Source organism: Colias eurytheme, chromosome 30 (assembly GCF_061535395.1).
Source record: "Colias eurytheme isolate Ceu_HAF_F1 chromosome 30, ilColEury1 Martin Lab GWU primary, whole genome shotgun sequence".
In the NCBI taxonomy this organism is placed as follows: domain Eukaryota; kingdom Metazoa; phylum Arthropoda; class Insecta; order Lepidoptera; family Pieridae; genus Colias; species Colias eurytheme.
In genome coordinates this window covers 3,372,161-3,400,045 of record NC_143009.1, presented here as the reverse complement: position 1 = coordinate 3,400,045, position 27,885 = coordinate 3,372,161, and the positions used below count along the sequence as shown (strand labels likewise).

General features: G+C 31.1%; 1 protein-coding gene across 2 annotated transcripts in view; it reads left to right on the top strand.

The window, feature by feature from the left end:
* dsb (scavenger receptor class B member debris buster) overlaps positions 1 to 24,247 on the top strand; it is a 122,289-nt gene extending 98,042 nt beyond the window's left edge. For both annotated transcript variants that reach the window (XM_090118484.1, XM_090118485.1), the window contains 9 exons: positions 3,780 to 3,918; positions 4,549 to 4,676; positions 7,724 to 7,808; positions 13,574 to 13,704; positions 15,886 to 16,007; positions 20,335 to 20,469; positions 20,887 to 21,005; positions 21,747 to 21,878; positions 22,298 to 24,247. In XM_090118484.1, the coding sequence (XP_089974610.1) occupies positions 3,780 to 3,918; positions 4,549 to 4,676; positions 7,724 to 7,808; positions 13,574 to 13,704; positions 15,886 to 16,007; positions 20,335 to 20,469; positions 20,887 to 21,005; positions 21,747 to 21,878; positions 22,298 to 22,813 (1,507 nt within the window). In that variant the 3' untranslated portion in view covers positions 22,814 to 24,247. The remainder of the gene's footprint in view (positions 1 to 3,779; positions 3,919 to 4,548; positions 4,677 to 7,723; positions 7,809 to 13,573; positions 13,705 to 15,885; positions 16,008 to 20,334; positions 20,470 to 20,886; positions 21,006 to 21,746; positions 21,879 to 22,297) is intronic.
* The last annotated feature ends 3,638 nt before the right edge of the window (positions 24,248 to 27,885 follow it).

The window sequence follows — 27,885 nt, the reverse complement described above, 5'->3', positions numbered from 1 at the left end:
TAAAATATTATGTACTAACTAGCTTTCCGCACGCGGCTTCGCCCGCTTTGTCTTGTCAATTTATAAACGTAAACCTTCCTCGAGAAGCACTCTCTCTATTCAAAAATCGCATCAAAATCCGTTGCGTAGTTTTAAAGATTTAAGCATACATAAGGACGGACGCGACAGCTATATTGTTTTATAGTTTAATAGTTTATACTATGTAGTGATTCTGTAGTGCGAAATATGTCAAGAAATTATAAGCTGACTGTAATAAATAATTCTTCCTCACATACAAAACGAAAAAAAAGTGCGTGTATGTCGAGCACACGTGTCAGAAGTGAAACTTCTTTGGCCAGATTCGAAGATACGAAAATCGTCGCCTTATTCCATGACGTGCGGTATTGCCATGACGTGACCTTGAAACTTTACTCACAACGCGACGCGCCTAAAGAAGCTTCTTCAAAATACACTATTTCCTACTAATACCCTCTAATATTTAAGATTAGCGATAAGCACGTTCAAACAAACAAACAATTCATACTTAATTTAAAAGAAAATGCATATTTATAATTTTTAAATGTGTTTTTTATTTTAATTACAAACTACAAATACTAATGCATGCTGAATTCCTGAATTTTAAATCACAATAATATTATTTATACTAGCGGTCCGCCCCGGCTTCGCCCGTGGTACATATTTCGCAATAAAAGTTAGCCTATGTTCTTTCTCAAGGTCTAAAGATTATCTGTGCCAAATTTCATCAAAATCGGTCCAGTAGTTTATGCGTGAAAACCATACATACATACATACATACAAACCTTTCCTCTTTATTAAGTATAGATTTCATTATTGATTTAACATTTTTCAAACTCAAACATTTATTTATTCAATTTCTTCTAGAAGCACTTTTGAATCGTCATAACCATGCACATTGCACATGTCATAACATATTTTAACATTTACCACCGATTCGGGAAGCAGTATCTATGGAGAAGAACCGGCAAGAAACTCCATAGTTGCTCTTTTAAAAACGTGTCAATATTACAATTTCATTTTACATAATATTATGTTGTATTGAGCTGAATAGTCTAAGCATAATAATTAAAAAATTACAGGAATTTTAAACTTTCAAATGCGTTTTCCCAACAATTGAGATTTTGACTTTGTCATAGTTGGGGAGGCGAGGTAGCTAAATGGCGTAATTCGACGGCGCCGTCGAGACTTATCAAAATCGAAAGATAAAATAATTTCGAAAAGAAAAGCTTGTATGGTAAAAACCATTTTAGCGGTGGGTTTGGCGTGTACGGTTTTTCAAAAATGTAAAAAAAAACAGTTACTTGGGCATTCTCGAGCGCGTCAGATATTCATACTGCGTATGCCCCAAGTGCCTCTGATAACAACGGTATACTAATCTGCCGGTTTGCGTGGTGGGGCTAGGCATATAAATTAGTCAAAAATGCACAAAAAAAAAATTTACTCGAGCGCGTCAGATTTTCGGAAGGGGTGATATGTAGGCCCCAAGGAAGCTCCCCTTAAAAAAACTGACGCTTTCGGCGTGACGATAAGTTACAATGAATTTTTGAAAATGCAAAAAAATAAGTCATTTTGAAATACTCGAGCGCGTCAGATTTTCATAGGGGAGGTTTATCTCGGTATCCTGAAAGCATATTTTCTTAATCTGACAAAAATGTTGGTGGGTTCTCTTAATCTGACCGAAAAAGGTTTTTGGGTTTCTTTTTTTTAATCATCGTTATTTCATATCATTTTTTTAACACCCTCAGTTTTCGAGATATACTCAAAAAAACCGGGAGTTTAAGTTTTTATGATGCTTCAAGTCAAAAAGTTTTAACTTTGGACAAAAATGTAAAGAGACATTTTTTGTGTAAAATAAAATTACCTTTTTTGTGTATTTATGCTTATTTTTTTGTAAAATGTATCGTTCGCGACTTGTATACTGCAACGCGTTTTTTGGAAGACGAAATGGCTCCTACAGACTTCCGGTCATGCGGAAACCGGCAGATTTTGTATTTTTAGTAAGTTTTAGATTATATTCTTCAAAATAAAAAATAAAAAAATCGCGCCTGAGAATGCCGGATTATCGTTTTTTTTTTACAAGTTCACGACCCTATAACTCGGCGGCGTCAAGGACTTATCATCAGATTAGTTAAATTTAGTCTTATAACACTAAAATCAACCCCCAATATCTTAATCTGACGCGCTCGAGTATTTCAGACTATCGATTTTTTTTTACTAATCTGATCGTCTATCCTAGGCGCGCGTCACTACATATAGAGCTAAATAGTTTACAAGGTTGTTCTATTAGGTCTAAGGTATCTCTCATATCTTAAACTGCCACGCTCGAGTTTTACCGAAAATTCCCCTATTCGCCTCCCTATCTATCACGTTATAGAAGCAAATGAGCGATATGTAACATCTAACTACATAATATGACAAAGAACTGTCCTGTGGTTTTTACGCGACAACCCTCCATGGGTTTTTATCTTCCATATATTCCTTAATGCTGTAATAGGCTCTCTGAACTATTATTTTTTTACATAATTTTTTAATTTAGCACTACTAAACTCTCATATTTTTATTAACAACAATATAATAATATAATCTATGCCATAAAATATAATAAATGCGAAAATCTGTTACAGGTAGTCTATATGAATAAGTATGTAGTGAAAAAATCTAAAAACACACTTAAACTCGAGACAATAATTGTATTATCACCGATCCTTGATAAGTGTACAAAGTTTGAATTAAATCTGTCCGTTTATACACAATCGAGTCTAAAGGAGTCGGTAACATACAACATACAGGTGAAGCTAATATATTAATAATGTGTTAAAAAAAAACAAATTTAAATGCCAATTGAATTTGTTTTGTCCATTATGGTTTTATTTTATTTGTTTTTGATAATATCATGTTCTTAGAAATGTATTATAATATTATGAATTTAGGATAACTTGTATTTAATAAATAAATATTTATAAAAAAATATGTTAATGTATTGACATTAACATATATTTTGCACATTAAATTATTAGTTTAAAATGCATATTAATTGAATAAATTATGAATGCACTGAAAATAATTGGATAATAATCTTAAGTGTTAAAAGGAAATGTTAATATTTTATTATTTAAAAAAACAGCCATAAATCTTATTGAAAGCGAAACCGAATTGAAACTTTTTTTACCGAACTTTGTTTTTAAAGTGAAACTTTTATTAAATCGTCTCAAACTTTTTGGTCTGTGTAGCGCATGTCGCGTGACGGTCGGCTGCCGAGTAGGTATAAAGCAGTGTTCGGAACCGTTCGAACAGTTTCACTTTTACCGTGGTTTCATAAAACCACACAACATTTTATTAACGCTTTTATTAGCTTCACCTGAATGTTTGTATGTAACCGACACCTTTAGACTCGATTTTGACCCACTTTAAACGGACAGATTTAATTCAAACTTAGTAAAGTTAACATGAATCGGTGTCAATACAATTAAATTTGTTCCTGTGGGAATATCAGTATTAAAAGTATTTTAATTATTTCATCAGCTCTCTTTCAGTGAAAGTCCCGTCAAAATCGATACAATTAGCCCTAATTACTCCGTATTTTATCAGCTATCTTTCAGTGAAAGTCCCGTCAAAAACGGGCTAGTCATTCCAGAGATTATCTAGAACAAACAGATAAAAAGTAAAAATTTTAGATAAATTGCTATTTTGGTATACCGTGTATATATACACACCAATTTTAATATTAGTATAGAAGATTTATTTTATTTTGTTTGTTACAGGGAAGACATGGAAAAGGTGAACGTAAAATTTCACGACAACGACACAGTGACGTTCCAACACAATAAGATATTGAGATTCGTTCCCGAGCTATCTGTTGATAAATCGCAGAAACTAGTCGTACCGAATATACCGCTTTTGGTGAGATTTTTGCGTTTGTAGTTTAAACATGCTCATAATATGTTTCAATTATTACGTCATGTTTTCTGTTTTTAATACATTAATATCATCCTTGGTTATTATTTAGAGATGTTCTGGTTAAGTACACTGGGGCGCGGTCAGAATATGGATGGGTAAATCGATTTAATTTCACATTTTGGAATTTATTTCTACTTATGACGTTGTATTTGAAATGGTTTTTTAATAAAAATTGTTTTATTGCTGTAGCATATAGTGTCATAACTCATAATGATAAGTGACTACGACTTCGTATAGAAAATGGTGTGGGTTCGATTCCTACTGAAGATTATTATGTGATTATAGCCGCATTTTTATTGTTGTTATATTATATGCCCATGAATTTATAGGAGGTATTATTGTAAATGCTATTCATATCTGTAAACTTACAAATATTGGAAAACTTGTCTAATTTTTAACCAAGACCAAGATTTGGGAGACCCATTCACAATTTTTTTGTTTCTTGATGCTGTTTTCCTAACCGTTATATTAAAATATGTATTCTCGGAATCTAAAATATATGTAGTGTAATAAATAAATAAGATATTTTGCTTAGTAATTTGCGATAAATATCAAAATATATTTTTATTCCAGACAGTGACGTCATTTTCCCCCAACATGGCAGGCTTTGTTTTCAATCTACTTGTCTCCGGCCTTACACTAACTTACAGGGAACGAGCCAAACCATTCGTACATGTTACAGCTGAAGAACTTGTTTTTGGGTAAGTATTATTTCTTTTTTTAAACCGATTTCAAAAAAAGGAGGAGGTTCTCAATTCGGTCAGTATATTTTTTTTTATTAGCAAGTACAGATATAGCAAAATTTTACACTTATGAAGTTTGTAATAGCGCTCACAGTTGCATAAACCGTTTGTTGTTTGCAAGGTACAACGCGGTCACATTAACTTGACGCATGGGCCATGGGCAAAATGACAAAATGACGTCTTCGAAGCCATGCGGCATGGCTTTGATGACGTTATTTTGTATCGGTAACAGAGATGCTAACCATACTGACGATTGCCGGGCGAGCTAAGGGAATGCGGGGGGAAGCAGGCGGGTTCTCGCAATTTAGCGATGCGTCAAGTTAATGTGACCGCGTTGTAGATAGATTATATGAATAAAATAATTAATATAAATTATATAGGTAGTAGAAAATACGCTAAATCATGAAATTATTGTATTGTCACTGATCCTTGGTAGGCCAGTGGAAATTAACATTAAATTCGCAAAGCACGATGTAGATTTGAATTTTTGGTATGTTGTTTGGATCAGTTAGGGTGATGTAAATCCCAATTTGCAACTTCGAAAAAGTTGTGCTCGCTGCGCACCACGTGATAAACTGCGAAAATTTTGGACTTTTTTCACTTTTTGCTCTAAAAGTCATAAACTATGCGTTTCCGACAAGTATGATTCAGTACATAAATTAAGGTTATTAAATTTGCAACAATTTAAGCCTAACCGCAGCTCTCTAAACCTTATAACGACTAAACTGTGGCCATTCGAAGATGGTTCATTTTTCCCGAAATATTGAAATTTTTAGTTTTGCTCCCGTTTGAAGCAAAATATTGGCAAAAACCGCTCGTTCTATGAGAAGTTCGTATAATAAAGTTGTAGTGCATTTAATTTTCTTTCATAAGAGCATAGAACAAAGTCTGTGAGACAAATATTTCACACACAATATCTGAAAAACAAAAAGAAGGTAGAAATAGATTTTTAAAGAATTGAAACTGAGGGCATATAAAATCATAAAAAGGATAATACTTTTTCATTTGCAGTATAGGTAATTAACAAAATAACAAAGCTAATTAAATTTGCAACAATTTAAGCCAAACCGCAGCTCTCTAAACCTTATAACGACTAAACTGTGGCCATTCGAAGATGGTTCATTTTTCCCGAAATATTGAAATTTTTAGTTTTGCTCCCGTTTGAAGCAAAATATTGGCAAAAACCGCTCGTTCTATGAGAAGTTCGTATAATAAAGTTGTAGTGCATTTAATTTTCTTTCATAAGAGCATAGAACAAAGTCTGTGAGACAAATATTTCACACACAATATCTGAAAAACAAAAAGAAGGTAGAAATAGATTTTTAAAGAATTGAAACTGAGGGCATATAAAATCATAAAAAGGATAATACTTTTTCATTTGCAGGATAGGTAATTAACAAAATTAAATTTTCTACAACTTTATTTTATGACCTTCTCATAGAACGAGCGGTTTTGCCAATATTTTGGTTCAAACGGGAGCAAAACTAAAAATTTGAAAATTTCGGGAAAAACTGACTATCTTTGAAAGGCCACAGCTTAGTTGTTATAAGGTTTAGAGAGCTGCGGTTAGGCTTAAATTATTGCAAATTTAATTATCTTTGTAATTTTGTTAATTACCTATCCTGCAAATGAAAAAGTATTATCCTTTTTATGATTTTATATGCCCTCAGTTTCAATTCTTTAAAAATCTATTTCTACCTTCTTTTTGTTTTTCAGATATTGTGAGTGAACTATTTGTCTCACAGACTTTGTTATATGCTCTAATGAAAGAAAATTAAATGCACTACAACTTTATTATACGACTTTCTCATAGAACGAGCGGTTTTTGCCAATATTTTGGTTCAAACGGGAGCAAAACTAAAAATTTCAATATTTTCGGAAAAATGAACCATCTTCGAATGGCCACAGTTTAGTCGTTATAAGGTTTAGAGAGCTGCGGTTAGGCTTAAATTGTTGCAAATTTAATAACCTTAATTTATGTACTGAATCATACTTGTCGGAAACGCATAGTTTATGACTTTTAGAGCAAAAAGTGAAAAAAGTCCAAAATTTTCGCAGTTTATCACGTGGTGCGCAGCGAGCACAACTTTTTCGAAGTTGCAAATTGGGATTTACATCACCCTAACTGATCCAAACAACATACCAAAAATTCAAATCTACATCGTGCTTTGCGAATTTAGGGTTTTTTAGTGTCGATTTCTACTGGCCTATGGTAAATGTACAATGCAGTAATTTTAATCTTTGCTTTAAGTTTGAATTAAATCTGTCCGTTTAAAGTGTGTCAAAATTGAGTGTAAAGGAGTCGGTTACATACAAACATACAGGTGAAGCTAATAAAATCCTTTAATACAATGTAAAATAACTTATTTCATTTCCTTGTGGTGCTTATGGACAGCGTGGGTGTTTTAATATATTTGTTTTCTTTCCGATAACATAATAACGTTTATTTTGAAGTAAACAATTAATAAGGTAAGAATCGTTTTTTAATGAAAAGTGCTTCTAGAAGAAGTCTAATTGAATAAATAAATGTTTGAGTTTGAGTTTGAGTTTGAAAGCTTGAGGCATAGTGGTTGTTTTTATCACGCTGTTATTAGCTTCACCTGTATGTTTGTATGTAACCGACTCCTTTAGACTCGATTTTGACCCACTTTAAACGGACAGATTTAATTCAAACTTTGTATACTTGTCAAGCATCTGTGACAAGTTATTTTTTTTTTGCCTACTTATAAGTAATTTTATGTAAGCCTTCTTATATTAAACTAGCCTTGCTAAGCGGTTTAATCCGCAGTGCTCCGCTCCTGTTGATCTTAGCGAGATGATATTATAGCCCATAGGCTAGGAAGACTATAGCCTTCCCCGATAAATGGGCTATATAACACCGAAATAATTTTTCAAAACGGACCAGTAGTTCCTGAGATTAGCGCGTTCAAACCAACAAACAAACTCTTCAGCTTTATAAAGTATAGATGATTTGGTAAATAATTAATATTCTATATAATTTTCAGGTATAACGACCCTCTAGTGACTCTGGCTCACTATTTCTACCCGAAGGGCAAACGTCCGAACAGTCAAATGGGTTTGTTGTTAGCGGTAAGTTAAATCTAAAATTTGAATTAAGTATATTGATATCTATTAGATTTTTACGTAGTTATTAATAATTTTTAAAAAGAGCCTTCTCAATTCTCCTTTTTTTTACCTTATGTATATTTTTTCGACTGTATATACCTACTGTAAAAACTGATGATTTTTGTATTAATTCAGAATCATTATTTTTGCTTTTAGGGCCGATTTTTCAATCCTTGGATAAAACTTATCCGTCCAATAAAGTATTACACGATAATATTAAAATGTCACGTAAACTGTCAAATACGGGCAATTAGAATACGTTTTTAAAATGGTAGTTTTATACATTATTCGACGAATAAGTTTTATCACAGGATTGAAAAATCAGCCCTTAAGCATTGAAAAATCGGCCCTAAGTAAATATAATATTACCCAGTTGTTTTGCAATGTTAAGTAACATATTATATCGCACAATCACATTATAACATTGATCTATTTTTTGATGAATTATTAATAAATATAATTTAATCTTACTACTAAAATAATTCTTATAACTGTAAGCTGTATCCCATTGTAGTATTAATTGTACACATTTTGTTGGGTTGCGATCTGCTCGTGAAATTGATGTGGCGCCTATGGACCCGGCTAGATCCTGTGACCTGTCATGTGTATTTAATCATCAATACATATAATAAAATTCTAGAAAAGTGGTGTCTGTACAATGAAAATATGTAAAAAAAAATTAGCAGGGGTTATTACTAAATCGATCCCAAACCCAAAACTGTTGTTAAAAAAATTTTTGTCTGTTTGTCTGTTTGTCTGTTTGTCGGTTTGTCTGTTTGTCTGTATGTTTGAACACGCTAATCTCAGAAACGGCTTATCCGATTTAGATGCGGTTTTCACTAATATATTGTGGTAAGCTTCATTTAACATTTAGTGTTTATTTCATGTCAATCGGTTCATAAATAAAAAAGTTATGACCATTTAAGTAATCACAGCGAACATTTGCTAAGGCATTCTATACATGAATTACATTATTACGTAAATTATACGCTAAAGTTATTCCTTGACATGTCCAGATGATCATATCGAAAGTCCCCAAGCGTGGGGGGGGGGGGTGGTTATGCTGAGGGGGTAGTAGGGGGGATCAAAGGACCTTTATTTAGATTTTTGCTCATAAGTCTAAAACCTGCACAAATATGTAGCATTATGGTTACTTCTAGGTAAATTTTCTATATAAAAGGTCTTTGAAATTATGTCGTAGGTATTATTTTTAACCCCCGACGCAAAAAGAGGGGTGTTATGTCCGCTATGTGTGTATTGCGTGTCTGTCTGTGCCACCGTAGCTCGCTAACGGGTAATACCAATTAGATGCGTTTTTTTGTTACATTAGTTGTTTATTATATTATAATATAGGGGTAAGTGGGAATGAAAAAAACGAATGTTAGTTGTTAATGTAGGTTGTTAATGTAGGTTATACCCAAGTGATATATCAAATGAAAATAGACGACATGTCAGAAACAATTAGTCAAATTTTATCAAAATCGGTTCATCCATTTATTTGATATAGGGGTAAAAGTGGAAATAAATAAATGAATTTTATCAAATATACTCAAGTGACGTATCTAATGAAAGACATGACGTGTAAAGTACAATAAGACATATTTTATCAAAATTGGTTCATCCATTTATTGGATAAAAGTGGCAATAAAAGTTGTCAAATATACCTAAGTGGCATATCAAATGAAAGGGCATGACCTGACGTGAGAAGTATAATGAGGCATAGGTATTTAATCAAAATCGGTTCATCCATTTATTATATAGAGGGGTAAAAGTGGGAATGAAAAAAACGAATGTTGTCTGTTCTACCCAAGTGATATATCAAATGAAAAAAGATGACCTGTCAGAAACAATTAAGTAGTCCAATGTTATCAAAATCGGTTCATCCATTTATTTGATATAGGGGTAAAAGTGGGAATAAATAAATAAATTTTATCAAATATACTCAAGTGACTTATCTAATGAAAGACATGACGTGTAAAGTACAATAAGACATATTTTATCAAAATTGGTTCATCCATTTATTGGATATAGGTATAAAAGTGGGAATAAAAGTTGTCAAATAATATACCCAAGTGGCATATCAAATGAAAGGGCATGACCTGACGTGAGAAGTATGATGAGGCATATTTAATCAAAATCGGTTCATCCATTTATTGATTTAATAGCGGTAAAAGTGGGAATGAATAATCGAATGTGGTCAAATAATATAATCAAGCGGCATATCAAATGACGTGTGAATTACAATTAGTCATGTTTTATCGAAATTGGTTAATCTGTTTATTACATATAGGGCACCTTAGGGGTGATAGTGGGGATAAATAATCCAAATGGAGTATGTACCAAACGAAAGGATATGACATGTACATAATATATAGGTATGATTAGACATGGTTTAGATCAAAATCGGTTCTGCCATTTACTAGGGGTGAAAGGGAAAAGTTGAACGTCTGTGAAAGTAGAAGGAATATGGGAGCGGGAGAATAACCACATCCTGGAAATTTTGAACTCTTCTGTACCTAAGTTTTATACCTAGCTCAGTTAAGTAATAAATTTTACTAACAGTTCTTTTGTGTTATTATTTATTTTATTTCTTAACTTTATAATAATGTGTAAGTACTTATAATTTAGTTGTATATGATAGTACGTGTTTCAAGACGTGTTTACTCAATAATTGTGTGTTAAGTAGTAACTACTATGCAGTCACTATTCCACGCGGACGAAGTCGCGGGCACAGCTAGTTTTTAAATAAATAAATAAATAATCTATTTTGTACCCCAAACATTACATAAAACATATACGCTGTATAATAAAATATAATAAATTCTTAAGGGCTTGGTCTAGTAGTGCAAACAAATGCATCCTGTCATCCTATATGTAAATAATACAAATGTACTAAGGGAAAGTTGCTCCACTTAATTTTTAAAAATTAAATCATTCGTATGCATAATTTAATATTCGTAATAAGTACCAAAAATGACAATTTGAAACAATTTTCGTGAAAATTACACCGGGTGATTTTTTTTTATCGGTACACAAAATTTGCGAATACTTTCTATTGATATCTTCAACTTCATGTTTATATAACTGATCAACTTTTACAAAGAAATTTGGACGAAATATAAAAAAAAATAAGCTTTCCATACAAAATGCATATTGCATAACTCTATACATTTTTTTCGACCTAAGTTTCTTAGTGAAAGTTGTTCAGTTTAACTAATAAAACGGATAAACAAATTTTGTATATAATAATAAAAATGTAATGTTTGTGTTAAAAAATTATAAAATAGAAAAATACGCAAATGAAAACAAAAGATATTTATTTCTGACTAGCTTCCGCCCGCGACTCCGTCCGCGCGGATGTCAGTCTTCGCGTCTTCTACAGATTTATTATATTATGTGTAATATATAGATTTATATTGATAAACCTAATAAATCTTTTGCTAGCATTCTGATGCTTTATCGGTTGCACTGGATTTATCTCTTTTTTTTCAATCGCTTGAATGATATAGGATGGGTCCTTGATGGGCATCGAATGCTGAAGTCTCGAATCAATCAATTCTGACAGTAGGCAATTTATGTAAAATCTTGATAATGGTCCATCATTTTATTTTGCCTAAACGTTACATACTTTTTTATATATTCTATTTTTAACGAATTATTCACTCCAGTCCAAACAGCAAATAAGCAGACTTCTGCTTCTGCAACGTTTAGTTGTCCCTGAATTTAGAAAAATAGTCATGATTCTTATCTATGACAAAAGTGTTATTTTTTGCATTGTATTTCAAATATTAAATTTTTTTTTAACCGCATCTTCCGCATTCATGTCTTTTGCCGGAATTAGACATTTAACTTCTACTAGTCCCATTTTCCCTTTTTGATATGGGAGTGTATAAAGTAAATTTTTTAGATATTTCTCGTTATACATTTAAAAAGTTATTATTGTCATTTTGCTCATTAGGTAAAGTAATTTCGATATCAGTTTTAAGTTTTTTGATACCTGCAATAATAACGTCATAATCGCCTGCACATACTTATCGATTACACCCTGTATACAATCCACCATCCACATTCATAATGTTTTCCTGTCATCCTCTCCTTTACGCTGTTCACCGATACATTTGAAACGAGTAAATCTGCTACCACTGAAGGATGTTTCATTGTGATCAGCAAATTTTCACCACTGTTGTCGATTATTTGTTTTTCATTTTTAATCAGCAATTGGGAATCATCAGTTTTGTTTTTTGCAGATTGGTGATGTACCCTAACAATACGTCGAAAAGGGAAAGCATCAACGAATTATCGTTTTCGTCCTCTTTTTTTATTCTTCGCGTCTCTGTTACTTCTGTTTGTTGAGTTCTCAACACCCACTGAATTTTCTATGTTATTGTGATCTTCTATTACATCTGAGTTTTGATGATGTGATGATAATCCATTCGTTTTAATATTGGTACTTAGAGTTGGTAGACTAAACTAGAAATGGCGGACTAAATTTGTCAGCGCGTCTGTAAGATCAGAATATAAAACCAACATCCTGTATTTAAGTTACAAAATTAATAATCAAACAACATGCCGCTACGTTGAAAATGACTAGAAGAAAAAATTCAAACACCTCGGATCAATTTTGGAGTAAACAAATCATTTTCCCCGTATGGGGATTTCCCCGGATGAACTTGGGAAGTTCAAGTTCTCAATACAAGTTTATATTATATTTCGTATTTCTCAAACGAAAAATAAACATTTTTGGAACTTCAAAAAAATTATATTATAAGAAAATTTATGAGCTTACTTTAGTTTTAAAGAAATATACATCCCTTTACTGACACCCCGTAAAATAAAGAAATTGTTGCCAATCACCTTTGCAATCTATTTGGTTTCATTAACTTTATGTTCGAAGATAATTTTTTTTCTAGTAGTTACACGCGTATTTTTTTCGTTTATTTTCCATATCGAAATCAAATGTTTAAAAATACGAATATTTGCACAAAACTAAGATAAAAATAATCAATTAACAAAAATATTAAATTTAATGAAGTAGAGCAACTTTCACTTCGGTATGAAGGAAAATCGAGCGTAGAGCACACGTCAGAACGCTCCGGCCCAAGGAGCGCGACTAAAGAAATTCGCTAGGATTTTTCCTAATTATTTTAAATATTTTTTTAATATTTAAAGAATTATCAAAATTCAAAAAAAAATTTTTTAAAGGATTAATACTCATTGGTCTTCAACCAACTCGAATAAATTAATGGAAAAAATAACTTTTAGCAGTATTTATCAATAGATTTTGTAAGGCAAAAAATGGGAAATTTAATGAATTTATAACGTCCTAATTAAGAAAATCATAAGTTTTTCGGCAATTGTATTCAGCAGTTTTTAATAACGACTATATAAGGATAATAATGCGCTGATCAGATTGTGTAAATTGTAATCGGTTGCAACGTAGTGAGTGCACAAACTTAGCTCGAAATGTCTTTGGGGGAAATAGACTTATCTTGAAGGCCTGATTAAGGTAACATAAAGTAACTTTATAAATGTGAAAAAATTCACGCGTATTGCGTATATAACACTTATTGATAAACAAGAAAAAAAAATTCAGTTTATCATTTCATTAGCCGGGAAAAAATTGTCAAATAACTTGTTGAAAACGCAATTTTGCTAGACTGCAGCCTTAAGAAATGTTTGTCTTATACATATAGATGTAACTACAGTTACCAAATAATTGTTTTTTCTAGAGAAACGGTACATTATCCGAAGTGTCTACGATATATTCAGGACAAGATATGACCAAATTTGGGTATTTGGATAAAATTAATGGTCTGGACCACCTCCCGCATTGGAAGGATAGACCTTGTAATGATATCAGGTAAGTTTTATTATTATTTAGTACTTTTTATGTAGGAAATATCAGGTAATTATAAGTTTTAAAAAGATAGTATTGATTTACAAAAGGTATCACTACGTATAGTATAAAACAAAGTCGCTTTCTCTATACCTTTGTATGCTTAAATCTTTAAAACTACGCAGAGTGTTTCAGGAGTAAGGTTTTAGTAGGTATATAATTTATAAGGTTTTAGACAAAGCGCGCAGAACCGCGGGCGGTTTGCTAGTAAAATATAAAAATAAGACCACCAAAAGTGAAATTACCTTACATTCTCCATCGTTCATTCTGAATAAAAAAATAACCACTATCCTCAAACAAATAAGAAAACCCATAATATATTGTTATAACAGGATTTGTCACATAAACATTAGGTGATAAATTTAATTTAATGGCACAACTTATCTCAATCAGAAACCGGGGAAAACCCCTTACAAATACAAGTTACTTAATGCTTAATGTAACTTAAACATATTATCATATGTATGTTTATAAGATTTGTTTGTTTTACTCTGTCAGGCAAAAACGGCTTATCGGATTTTGAAAAATTTGGCACAGATAGATAAAAGACTAAGCTGCGCTTCGCGGTTTCACCCGCGTGGCTCCGCTCCTGTTGGTTTAAGCGTGATGATAATAATTATATAGCCTATAGCCATCCTCGATAAATGGGCTATCTAACACCGAAATATTTTTTCAAATCAGACCAGTAGTTCCTGAGATTAGCGCGTTCAAACAAACAAACAAACTCTTCAGCTTTACAATATTAGTACATATAGATAAATTAAACAGAGCATGGATTATGCGAAGTTTTAAAAAATATGATAGAAATAGAAGGTAGAAGATAGAAATAGTAGAAGAATAGAAGGTTTAAAAAAATATGATCATGTTTACGGATTTTCTCATTCTCAAAACCTAATATATTACGACGAGTCGATTTACAAAAATATTATAATTTTCGTTACTTCTCTTATCATAATCAAATATTTTATTATGAAGTAAAAAGGTTGCGGAAGCGAACTTCCTCTGTTTGTCTCAATTTGTTTATTTTCCTCGTGTATTATTTATTTAAGATAACCTTAAAGGTTTCAATGAACATCCTCTTGTATTTTATTGTACTGAAATCAAATTATACCACTAGCAGCGTGCCCCGGCTTCGCTCGTGGTACATAGCTTGTGAATCGCTTACCTACCACGATGGATACCAAGATACCAAGGATAGAAGAATTTCTGATATCGGTCCAGTAATTTAAGAGAGTAGCGCGTTCAAACAAAGAAAAAAGTCTTTAGCTTTATATTATTAAAGCTTAGATATTCTTATGTCCTAATTAAAAATAGCCGTTGTCTTTGTCTACAATCTACATAATGGTGAAAATCGTTTTGTTGTATTATTATTATTTTATATAGAATCCTACTAATATCTTAATACTATTATAAAGGCGAAAATTTGTATGGATGTTTGTTACTCTTTCACGTAAAAACTACTGAACCGATTACAATGAAATTTAGCACACATATAGAGGGTAACTTGGATTAACACATAAGATAGATTTTATCTCGTAAATCCCACGGGAACGGGAACTATGCGGGTTTTTTGAAAAAATGGGCGAAGCCGCGGGCGGAAAGCTAGTATAGTTATATAGACCGTATTAATGCCTACAGATATCTGTATGGTTTTAATCTCTAAAAGCTTGAAGAAGAAGATTAATTAATGTATATAGACGAGTAAATGTAAATCCTAGTGCAGATTCTCTGTCTTAAATCTCGGAATTATAAATTACTAGATTTCCTCCCGCGGCTTCGCCCGCGATTTCAAAGAAAAACCCGCATAGTTCCCGTTCCCGTGGGATTTCCGGGATAAAACCTATCCTATGTGTTAATCCAGGTTACCCTCTATATGTGTGCTAAATTTCATTGTAATCGGTTCAGTAGTTTTTACGTGAAAGAGTAACAAACATCCATACATCCATACAAACTTTTGCCTTTATAATATAGGTTAGTTTAAAACAGAATTTAGTTGTACTTTCTACTAATGTCATGTCCTATAATATTTATTTATTATTTATTTATTTATTTACTTTCTACTAATAAGTACTTAAGACTTATGAAACTAATTACTTACCTAGATATTATAAATTAATAATACCTAATATTATTATATGTTTTCAGGGCATCAGAAGGATCTTTCTTCCCTCCGAGGTCTATCACAAAAGCAGATATAGTTTATATTTACGACAAGGATCTTTGCAGAATACTACCGATGAAATATAGAAAGGATGTCTATAAAAATGGTAAGATTTTCAATAATATTTTACAGATAAATAATAATGTATACGGATAAATAATAATAGAGTAGGTAGGTAATAGCTAATTGTGTAATCATTTTAAATCTTAATATATATAAATCTCGTGTCACAATGTTTGTCCTCAATGGACTCCTAAACCACTTAACCGATTATAATAAAATTTGCACACCATGTGCAGTTCGATCCAACTTGAGAGATAGGATAGTTTAAACATGTAGGTACCACGGGCGACCGGCGAAGCCGGGGCGGACCGCTAGTTATCTTATAAATTTCAATTTTCATACTTTGATCACCATGAAAATTTAATATAAGTAATACTTAGTAGGAAGTAGTTAAATTATAAAACGAAAGACCATATTTTTGTTATTTCTCTGTTAATTTAAATATTTTTGAAATATTATAATATGCTAATATGCTTTGGTAAGATGTTATAAATAATTTTTTTTGGTATGTTATAAAACGTTACGAAATATTTTTTTATGCATTTTGTTTCTGTGTTCTGTGAATATTGTGTATTTAGGGTAATATTTATTTTAATTATACCAGTAATTTTGTAATACATTTTTTTTCATGTTCATAATTATAATAATGTATGTTATGAATTATTATTTACCTAATTTTTATATTATTATTAAAGTTAAATTTTGAAGCGTAAAATTACGAATTCGTGTTATAAATAATATTTTTGCATATCAATTATTTATTTATATAATAATCTTAATATTCATCTATATAACTTTAATCCAATTCTACAAAATAATCTACGAGGTAAATGTTAAGTGTGGGTTAAGTAGCTCAAGGCGCGGTCACTATATTGATGGGTGACCGCTTAGTAGTAATATTTTTTTGAAGTGAAGCTTCTTTAGACGCGTTGAGAGTAAAATTTCAAGGTCGCGTCATGGCAATACCGTCACGTCATGGAGTAAGGCGACGATTTTGGTATCTTTGAATCTTGCCAAAGAAGTTTCACTTCTGACATGTGAGCTCCGTACACATGCTCTTTTTTATTTGTATCAAATTTAAAATTTACTGATTGAAATATTGTATTTTAAGGCTGCAGTCTAGCAAAATTGCGTTTTCAACAAGTTATTTGACAATTTTTTCCCGGCTAATGAAATTATAAACTGAATTTTTTTTTCTTGTTTATCAATTAGTGTTATATACGCAATGCGCGTGAATTTTTTCACATTTATAAAGTTACTTTATGTTACCTTAATCAGGCCTTCAAGATAAGTCTCTTTCCCCCAAAATCATTTCGAGCTAAGTTTGTGCACTCACTACGTTGCAACCGATTACAATTTACACAATCTGATCAGCGCATTATTATCCTTATATAGTCGTTATTAAAAACTGCTGAATACAATTGCCGAAAAACTTATGATTTTCTTAATTAGAACGTTATAAATTCATGAAATTTCCCATTTTTTGCCTTACAAAATCTATTGATAAATACCGCTAAAAGTTATTTTTTCCATTAATTTATTCGATTTGGTTGAAGACCAATGAGTATTAATCCTTTAAAAAATTTTTTTTTTTAATTTTGATAATTCTTTAAATATTAAAAAAATATTTAAAATAATTAGGAAAAATCCTAGCGAATTTCTTTAGTCGCGCTCCTTGGGCCGGAGCGTTCTGATGTGTGCTCTACGCTCGATTTTCCTTCATACCGAAGTGAAAGTTGCTCTACTTCATTAAATTTAATATTTTTGTTAATTGATTATTTTTATCTTAGTTTTGTGCAAATATTCGTATTTTTAAACATTTGATTTCGATATGGAAAATAAACGAAAAAAATACGCGTGTAACTACTAGAAAAAAAATTATCTTCGAACATAAAGTTAATGAAACCAAATAGATTGCAAAGGTGATTGGCAACAATTTCTTTATTTTACGGGGTGTCAGTAAAGGGATGTATATTTCTTTAAAACTAAAGTAAGCTCATAAATTTTCTTATAATATAATTTTTTTGAAGTTCCAAAAATGTTTATTTTTCATTTGAGAAATACGAAATATAATATAAACTTGTATTGAGAACTTGAACTTCCCAAGTTCATCCGGGGAAATCCCCATACGGGGAAAATGATTTGTTTACTCCAAAATTGATCCGAGGTGTTTTAATTTTTTCTTCTAGTCATTTTCAACGTAGCGGCATGTTGTTTGATTATTAATTTTGTAACATAAATGCAGGATGTTGGTTTTATATTCTGATCTTACAGACGCGCTGACAAATTTAGTCCGCCATTTCTAGTTTAGTCTACCAACTCTAAGTACCAATATTAAAACGAATGGATTATCATCACATCATCAAAACTCAGATGTAATGGAAGATCACAATAACATAGAAAATTCAGTGGGTGTTGAGAACTAAACAAACAGAAGTAACAGAGACGCGCTTTTCGACATATTGTAAGGGTACATCACCAATCTGCAAAAAACAAAACTGATGATTCCCAATTGCTGATTAAAAATGAAAAACAAATAATTGACAACAGTGGTGAAAATTTGCTGATCACAATGAAACATCCTTCAGTGGTAGCAGATTTACTCATTTCAAATGTATCGGTGAACAGCGTAAAGGAGAGGAGGACAGGAAAACATTATGAATGTGGATGGTGGATTGTATACAGGGTGTAATCGATAAGTATGTGCAGGCGATTATGACGTTATTATTGCAGGTATCAAAAAACTTAAAACTGATATCGAAATTACTTTACCTAATGAGCAAAATGACAATAATAACTTTTTAAAAGTATAACGAGAAATATCTAAAAAATTTACTTTATACACTCCCATATCAAAAAGGGAAAATGGGACTAGTAGAAGTTAAATGTCTAATTCCGGCAAAAGACATGAATGCGGAAGATGCGGTTAAAAAAAATTAATATTTGAAATACAATGCAAAAAATAACACTTTTGTCATAGATAAGAATCATGACTATTTTTTCTAAATTCAGGGACAACTAAACGTTGCAGAAGCAGAAGTCTGCTTATTTGCTGTTTGGACTGGAGTGAATAATTCGTTAAAAATAGAATATATAAAAAAGTATGTAACGTTTAGGCAAAATAAAATGATGGACCATTATCAAGATTTTACATAAATTGCCTACTGTCAGAATTGATTGATTCGAGACTTCAGCATTCGATGCCCATCAAGGACCCATCCTATATCATTCAAGCGATTGAAAAAAAAGAGATAAATCCAGTGCAACCGATAAAGCATCAGAATGCTAGCAAAAGATTTATTAGGTTTATCAATATAAATCTATATATTACACATAATATAATAAATCTGTAGAAGACGCGAAGACTGACATCCGCGCGGACGGAGTCGCGGGCGGAAGCTAGTCAGAAATAAATATTTTTTGTTTTCATTTAACACAAACATTACATTTTTTTTATTATATACAAAATTTGTTTATCCGTTTTATTAGTTAAACTGAACAACTTTCACTAAGAAACTTAGGTTGAAAAAAATGTATAGAGTTCTGCATTTTATATGGAAAGCTTATTTTTTTTATATTTCGTCCAAATTTCTTTGTAAAAGTTGATCAGTTATATAAACATGAAGTTGAAGATATCAATAGAAAGTATTCGCAAATTTTGTGTACTGATAAAAATAAATCACCCGGTGTAATTTTCACGAAAATTGTTTCAAATTGTCATTTTTGGTACTTATTACGAATATTAAATTATGCATACGAATGATTTAATTTTTAAAAATTAAGTGGAGCAACTTTCCCTTAGTACATTTGTATTATTTACATATAGGATGACAGGATGCATTTGTTTGCACTACTAGACCAAGCCCTTAATACAACGATTTGTTTAATACAATACATTCAGATGGATATAAAAAATCACTAAAAACAAATGTTGATAATGTTGTTGTCTATAATATTATACCTAAAGCTGAAGAGTTTGTTTGTTTGAACGCACTAATCTCATGGAAAATTATTTCGGTGTTAGCCCATTTCAAACTCAAATCTCAAACTCAAACATATTTATTTATTCAATTAGACTTCTTCTAGAAGCACTTTTGAAACGTCATTACATATTTTTAACATTTACCACCGATTCGGAAAGCAGTATCATACGGAGAAGAACCGGCAAGAAACTCCATAGTTGCTCTTTTTAATCATGTCAGTTTTACAATTTAATTTTACAAATTACATATGTAACATCATCATCATTTATCGAGGAAGGCTATCGGCTATACATATAATAATATCATCACGCTAAAGAAAAGCGGAGCAATGCGGGTAAAACCGCGAAGCACAGCTAGTTATTAATAATGATTATGTTAAATTTCCAGGTATCCAAGTAGGTCTATACACACCACCGGAATCAACGCTAGAAAATGCAGAAGTCAATCCCGAAAACAAATGTTTTTGTGAAACAGAGAAATGTCCTCCCAGAGGCTTGCAGAATATCAGTCCTTGTCAATATAGTAAGTAGATTTTATTATTTTGTAGAAAATTAAAATTAATTATTATTGAGAAGACATGAAAATGCATATAATCCTATTATTGTTGCCAGAAATAAGATTTTTTTTTTGCTACTTAATACTTATATAATAATGATCTAAGTATATAATTATGGAGGCATTGAATGATTATGTATTTTACTCAATAATATAACACTAGAACGGCTGAACGTATTTTAATGTTTCGTTCATTTGTTTCCTCTCAGATTGATATAAATATATTTTAAAATTACAACATTCAAATAAGCATTTAGTATAAAAATTCATAATTATTAGTTATTGTGCTAACAGTTTGTAGTTGGATAACATTAAAATCTTTTATATCTGATATCTTAAATGTTATTTTTGTAGTTTTCTGATAAAAATGTCCAATAATTTCAGATGCTCCAGTATATCTTTCATACCCACACTTCTACGACGCTGATCCATCTCTACTCAAAGATTTTGAAGGCTTGAAACCGGAAAAGGAAAAACATGAATCATATTTTTTGATACAACCGGTAAGATTTTTAAAGATATTATATTCTTAAATAATAACGTCATGACATCCTTGTGTAAGATATAGTCAATATATCTTATATATAAATTTCTCGTGTCACAATGTTAGTCTGCATACTCCTCCGAAACGGGTGGACCGATTCTCATGAAATTTTCTGTGCATATAGGGTAAGTCTGAGAATCGGCCAACATCTATTTTTCATATGTACCACGGGCGAAGCCGGGGCGGACCGCTAGTAATAATATAATAATTATTTGTGAAGTTGAAAAATAATGTGTAGTAGTCGAGGTATTAAAATATTAATTATGGATCTGTCTATTGGCTCTATATGTATAAGTTAAAATTTAAAATCAAATTTTAATTTTTATCACGGTTGTACTTAATATAAAGTAACAACGAAGGTTAATGTTACGGAAGGGAAAAAATTTCATATTTAAAAGTATATTATCCATACTAATATTATAAATGCGAAAGTAACTCTGTCTGTCTGTCTGTTACCTACTCCATCACGCCTTAACTACTGAACCAATTGGCATGAAATTTGGTATAGAGATATTTTGATACCCGAGAAAGGACATAGGATAGGTTTTATCCCGGAAATCCTACGTGTACGGGTTTTTCTTTGAAAACGCGGGCGAAGCCGCGGGCGGAAAGCTAGTATGACATAAGATCTTATAATAATAATTTACGATTATAATTTCATAAAAATCTCTAATTAGCTTAATATTTCTTTTATTTACAGAAAATTGGAGTACCCTTAGAAGGCCAAATCCGAGTTCAATTGAATTTGAAAGTAGATCGAGCAGCAAATATTCGAGTTAACAATATTCACAAGTTCCCTGATATGGTGTTCCCTGTCATGTGGCTACAAGAGGTAAGAAATAAATATTTTATTAGTTAAATTATTCTTTATAATATCTTAAATACCTTGTTAATTATTTGATCGTATGCAATCTCGTCATTTTTAATGCACTATTCAAACTATATTCATAAAACTTATTTAAATTATTACTTTTAGGACTCACTTCTAGTTTGTTTTATTTAATTATAGTTTTGACGATGCTGTTTATAATATTATGAACCTTATTTGTTTCATTTTATATTTACCCAGTGAATCTTTCCAATGTATTCAATTCAATTGTTCATACATATATATCAATTTTCGTTTTATTATATTTTAAAATAATTCAGTTTATGCTAAAAAAATATATTTAAAACCTTGGTGATTGACCAGCCATTTATACCTATCCATTTATTCCTTCAGTTTGCTCATATTTATTCTCTATTTTTCAGGGAATAGAAGAAGTTACCACACCAATATGGCGCCTCATATTCCTCGCCACAGCCTTCGGTCCAATCGCAGCTCCCATAATATCTTACTCAATAATAATAACTGGCATTGTTGCAATTATCTACATTTTCATTAAAGCCTACAAAAACTTAGTTCTCGGCCAAAATTCCATAGAAATCGTCGAACTAGGCAGAGAAACTATAAGACGAGGTTCTACACTAATAATTGCTGGTTCTCATAAACTGCTCAACCATAAAGAAACGTCATACCAACCGCTAAGTAAAGATAACTCAAATTCAAGTAGCAGAGAGGATAAATTGCAAGAATTGAATTTCATAGATAAAACGGAAAATATCAGTCGTAGTTTAGATGAACTAAAAAGCATTCTAAATAGAGATTTCGTTAAAACAGACTTTACAGAGGTAGAAAGAGAATCTCTTATACATTCGGATAATGCGTTTATATTATCCGAAAGGAGGAGATACAGTGTGTTTAAATTACCGGAAAGTTATGTGTAATATTTTATAGGTACCGTTTTTACTGAGACAATGCTCGCTGACATTATCTATATGAAAGAGCCAATTGAATTTATTAATAACTAGCAGTCCGCCCCGGCTTCGCCCGTGGTACATATTTACGTTTTCTCTACGTAAAAACCATCCTCGTACTTCAAGGAATATAATAAAAAAAAGAATTATCGAAATCGGTTCAGCCGTTCTCGAGTTATGCGCTTACCAACACATTTTGCGATTCATTTTTATATATAAGATTTAACAAAAGCGGCTATTTCACACATTCTTGAAGATTTATTTAGAGAAATAGTTAATATTTCAAATACTCCTGCTCATCTAAGCAATTCCTGTTAAATATTCCTGCAGATAGATTAAAAAGAGCGTGTGTGTCGAGCACACGTGTCAGAAGTGAAACTTCTTTGGCAGGCTCAAAGATACCTAAAACGTCGCCTTACTCCATGACGTGACGATATTGCCATGACGCGACCTTTAAATTTTACTCTCAACGCACCTAAAGAAGTTTCACTTCAAAAAGCTGAATTGTAAACTTATTCATTGGTATAAATAATATTTCAGAATAAACATTTTTGCCTGTAAAATTATCACTTTATGTAACAAATTTTTTTTTTCAATATTATTATAAATGTTAAATATTCAGAGATGCAATAAAATAGAGCTCAATTATATAAAAAAGATAAACATAGTAAGAACGGTAACATAGTGAGCTGTCTCACTGACTGAAAGTCCTCGAGGGACTGATTAGTTTTAGAATCGCTCACGTATTACGTTAATTACGTATTATAGCGTAATTTAGTGTGGAGTTAGGGTAGCCTTATTGGAAATAAAAGGGTCCAAAATTATATAAACATATATTTTAGATAATATTTTGTCTAACTAATAAAAGATATCGGTTAAAGGACCTGAATGAAAGTAACATGACAATACGTACAAACAGATTTTGATAATGTTACAGTTTGAATTGAGTTTTTGAAAGAAAGACGACTATTTGATATTTCTAAAACCTTTTTACCTATAAAAATTATTAAGCTATTGCATAGCTCGTATCGCGGGCCTTAAGCGCGGGGACCTAATCCAGAAATTCCGTAACGAAAAAACCTCACGCTCCCCACTCCGATGGGCACGGAGGTGTGGCTTGAAGGCATAGCATGCAATAGCTTTACCGCGGCAGTCCCCGAGTGACACACGTCTTTTTTTTAATGTAAACAAAGCATACCTATAATTCTGATAATATTTTGAAATAATGAAGATTTTCTAAAATTTTACTTAATAGATTATTATCAAATCAAAATAGAAGGAGACATATTAACAAAACGCTCTAAATTCAATAATAATCAATTCAAACTTTAACAATAACAAAAATATGATAGTAATAACGAATTATTTTTATTCTGTACCATATTTTCCTGTGATGTTACCGGCATAAAAATAAACGTAGTTTTTAAAGACATAGATGATACACTAGTCGTATACATATTTAAGTACCGTGCTAACACTGCAAGGAATGACTAGTTTGAAATAAATACTAGGTTTTCCACATAGCTTTGCCCGTTTTTTAAGAAGAAATACCAATTTAATTTCTCTATTAATTAAAATAAATCACTTTTTTTTATTGTCCAGAAATTTTGACACTTTTTTATTAAATTTTACACACCTTTTCAAACATAACATTAAATTCACTTAATATAACTCAAGTTTTACTTAGAAATATTAATTAATTATCCATTAAACAGTTTTAAATTTCCATTGCAGTGTTACCACCAATATATTTTGGTGAAGGATGGACTAGTTTTTCTGATGATTCCGACGGTTGACGGGAATTATATACCCACTGTACTTAATCCAATTTAAGCTAGAACTTATTCAACTTGGTTTACTTAATCGTCACTTAATTTTGAGACGTCATTAAAAAAAAACGATTTTTTTTTGGTTTAATGATGGCTTAAATCTGAGTTAGGTTTGAGTAAAGATGGGATAAGAAAATATTATATACGCAATTAAATTGCCATTTTAAGTGTTACCATTTAAATGTATTTAAATATTTTGGGACGTTGTAATTTTAATGGATTTTATATTTAGTACATTTTTTTATAGAATTTTACATAAGTTACCCAGTAAATATAATGTGTATTTTTAAACTTATTTTCATCTTCATGTACTTAGTAGAAAGCTATTATTAGGAAATTATTTTTCCTTTTTATACGAAAGATTATCTATTAAAATAATTTGCAATATCAAAATAATTATAATATAGTATATTAATATGAATCACGAACAAATACATTAATTATTTATGTGAAAAGATTTTACAAAGGTGTACATGAAATTACTCTTGCCGACGAAAAATATGAGAATTTCACATAAAATACCCCAGAGATTAGAAAACTTCGCCACAAAGATTTTTTTTTTTATATTTTGTAACGTATATTTTTCTGGTCGTAAATAATTTCAAATGTATTTTGTAAACTATTGAAAATTGCTCAATTGTTATTGTATGTGTGATTGTGAACGTAGATAGATAAAATTATGTGCAGTGTACTACATTTTTTTACTAAAAAGTAAATATGTACAACGATTTCGAAAAATGAGGTGCTACATTAATTAATTTCAGTCTAAATATTATTATTTTTGTTGGCACACGTGTCAGAAGTGAAACTTCTTTGGCAAGATTCAAAGATACCAAAATCGTCGCCTTACTCCATGACGTGACGGTATTGCCATGACGCGACCTTGAAATTTTACTCTCAACGCGTAAAGAAGTTTCACTTCAATAATATCTACTTATTTAATAGATTTTCTTTCGCAATATATTTCATAATTTGTAAAAAATAAAGTATTGACCAAAAATTTCACATACTTAGGTACATTGACATGCACTGTCAAATTTGTGGTTGCCATAGTTACCTGTTTATAATCATATCTATCTACGCAGTGATGTTTTCTTCCTATATTTTATTTATGGTGTTTAAACCTATGTACGGTTGAGTTTTAGGGAACATCGAAAAAGCTCAATTTAAAGCTTTAAGCAAAAGACTTCTTAATACATTCCATTATCTACTCAATTGCAAGGGTGTTTAGGACTATTATTGTAAATAATGATTATTACCATACTTTTATATCTGATACCTTGTTTAATAAATTTTAATGAATTATATTTTCTTGTTTTATTTTGAATCCATTTGTTTAGTTGTTTACCATACTGTTTATATTTACGTTTACATACCGTAGTGGGTACCTATACGATGTAGCAATATTCTGTGATACTAATTGAGTGACATTTACTATTAAATAATTTCAACCAACCAACCTGAACCATCAGGCTTTTAAGATGTGATGGTACGCACATCCTAAAATGTACCCGTTCAATCTACGTTTGAAGACCCTCACATTGTAATTTATCTATCAACACTATTTCTCTTGTGGAACGAACTTCCTCGTGCAATGTTTTCTAACGGAAACGACAACTAGGTATCCTATACTATACTAACCAAACAAAAAATACCGGTAAACTAACACTTATAGGTCTTGATCATTAGAGTAAAACACATAACATTTATGTAGATGTACTTGAGAATTTGAAATTATCCTTGCAGATCTTAATGCCTAAATGCAAAATGTAGTTACACTTGCGCTTTACCAAACAAAAAATACCGGTAAACTAGGTCTTGATCATTATAGTAAAACATTTATTTTGATAATAACTATCTGCTAAAATTAAAATATATTATTAAAATGAGTTTCCAATGCCTAAACACAAAATTTAGTTACGTTGCTAGATGGCGTTAGATTCGAATATGTCTACGAGCGCAAATATAGCAAGCAAGTAGCACGCAATCTGTTGGCATGAATATAAAATGTTTTTGAAGCTTAAATCTTAAGATATGCTTTCTCAGTTAAGAATCTATTCTATACAGAGTGTAATCGTTAAGTGTGCCAGGCGAACTATTACAGATTAGCGAACCCGGCGAACTCCGTTTCGCCACCTTATGTTTAAATACCACCTTCATAGTTTAAACACCAAACGAAATTATGTTAGGTACATAAGGCGCTATATTTGAAAAATGATTTTCCCGGTTTTCCCGCTCTTCTGTGAAATGTTTCCTGAATTTTCTTTGCTACAAACCTCACGGAGCCAGAGACCTTTCCAACGAATGCAAATCCGTGGAAATCGGTTCGTGCGTTCTGGAGTTATAACGTCAGGAAGGAAAACCCGACTTATTTTTATATAGTAAAGAAGATATCAAAAAGCTGATGTCGAAAGTACTATAATAAAATGACAATAATAACTTTGTGAGAATATAACGATATAATATATTTTACACTCCCATACGTTTAGCATGAGATAATGGTGGGGAAAGGTTTATTTTTTTTGGTATTATACTTCGCAAATTTTAAGGAAAGTTCATTTAGAAACTGTAAATTTGTATTGCACAATAAGGACGTTTATTAGAACATCTGCTTTGAATACAAAATTTTGGATATTTCTCATTTTATTTTTAAAAAATTATTATTGTCATTACTACTAATTACGTACAGTACTTTCGATATCAGATTAAAGTTTTATTGATATAATATGTATGTAATTGTTACGGAATGCCTGTGCACACTTAAAGATTACACCCGGTACATCTAAATGCACAGATTGCGGGATAGGAAGGCATGTTATAGAATTTAATAAAAATTTTGGGTGATTGGTTTTAATCTTGGAAGTTTCCGTTTAAATTCAATGCATCTTAGTCAGAGGCAACCACTCGTTCCATAGAAGTTTTATCATTGTTGACCTACTTCTTTCATACTTAAGGCAGGGATAGGGAATCAAATAAAAAGCAGTATAAAATTTAAAACATTTTAATCCATTTGTGCATACATAACAAAGCTGAATACAGGAATTTACATTCAGACTATACAATTATTCAAAAAACTATAGTGCCACTTCTATGATAAAAAATATCTTAAATTATGAACTAGTATATTCTGTATTCAAGTATAATATATTTTTAACTGACAATAATAATTGACTGTCAAGTTTAAAATAACTTACAATACATAAACAATTTTAA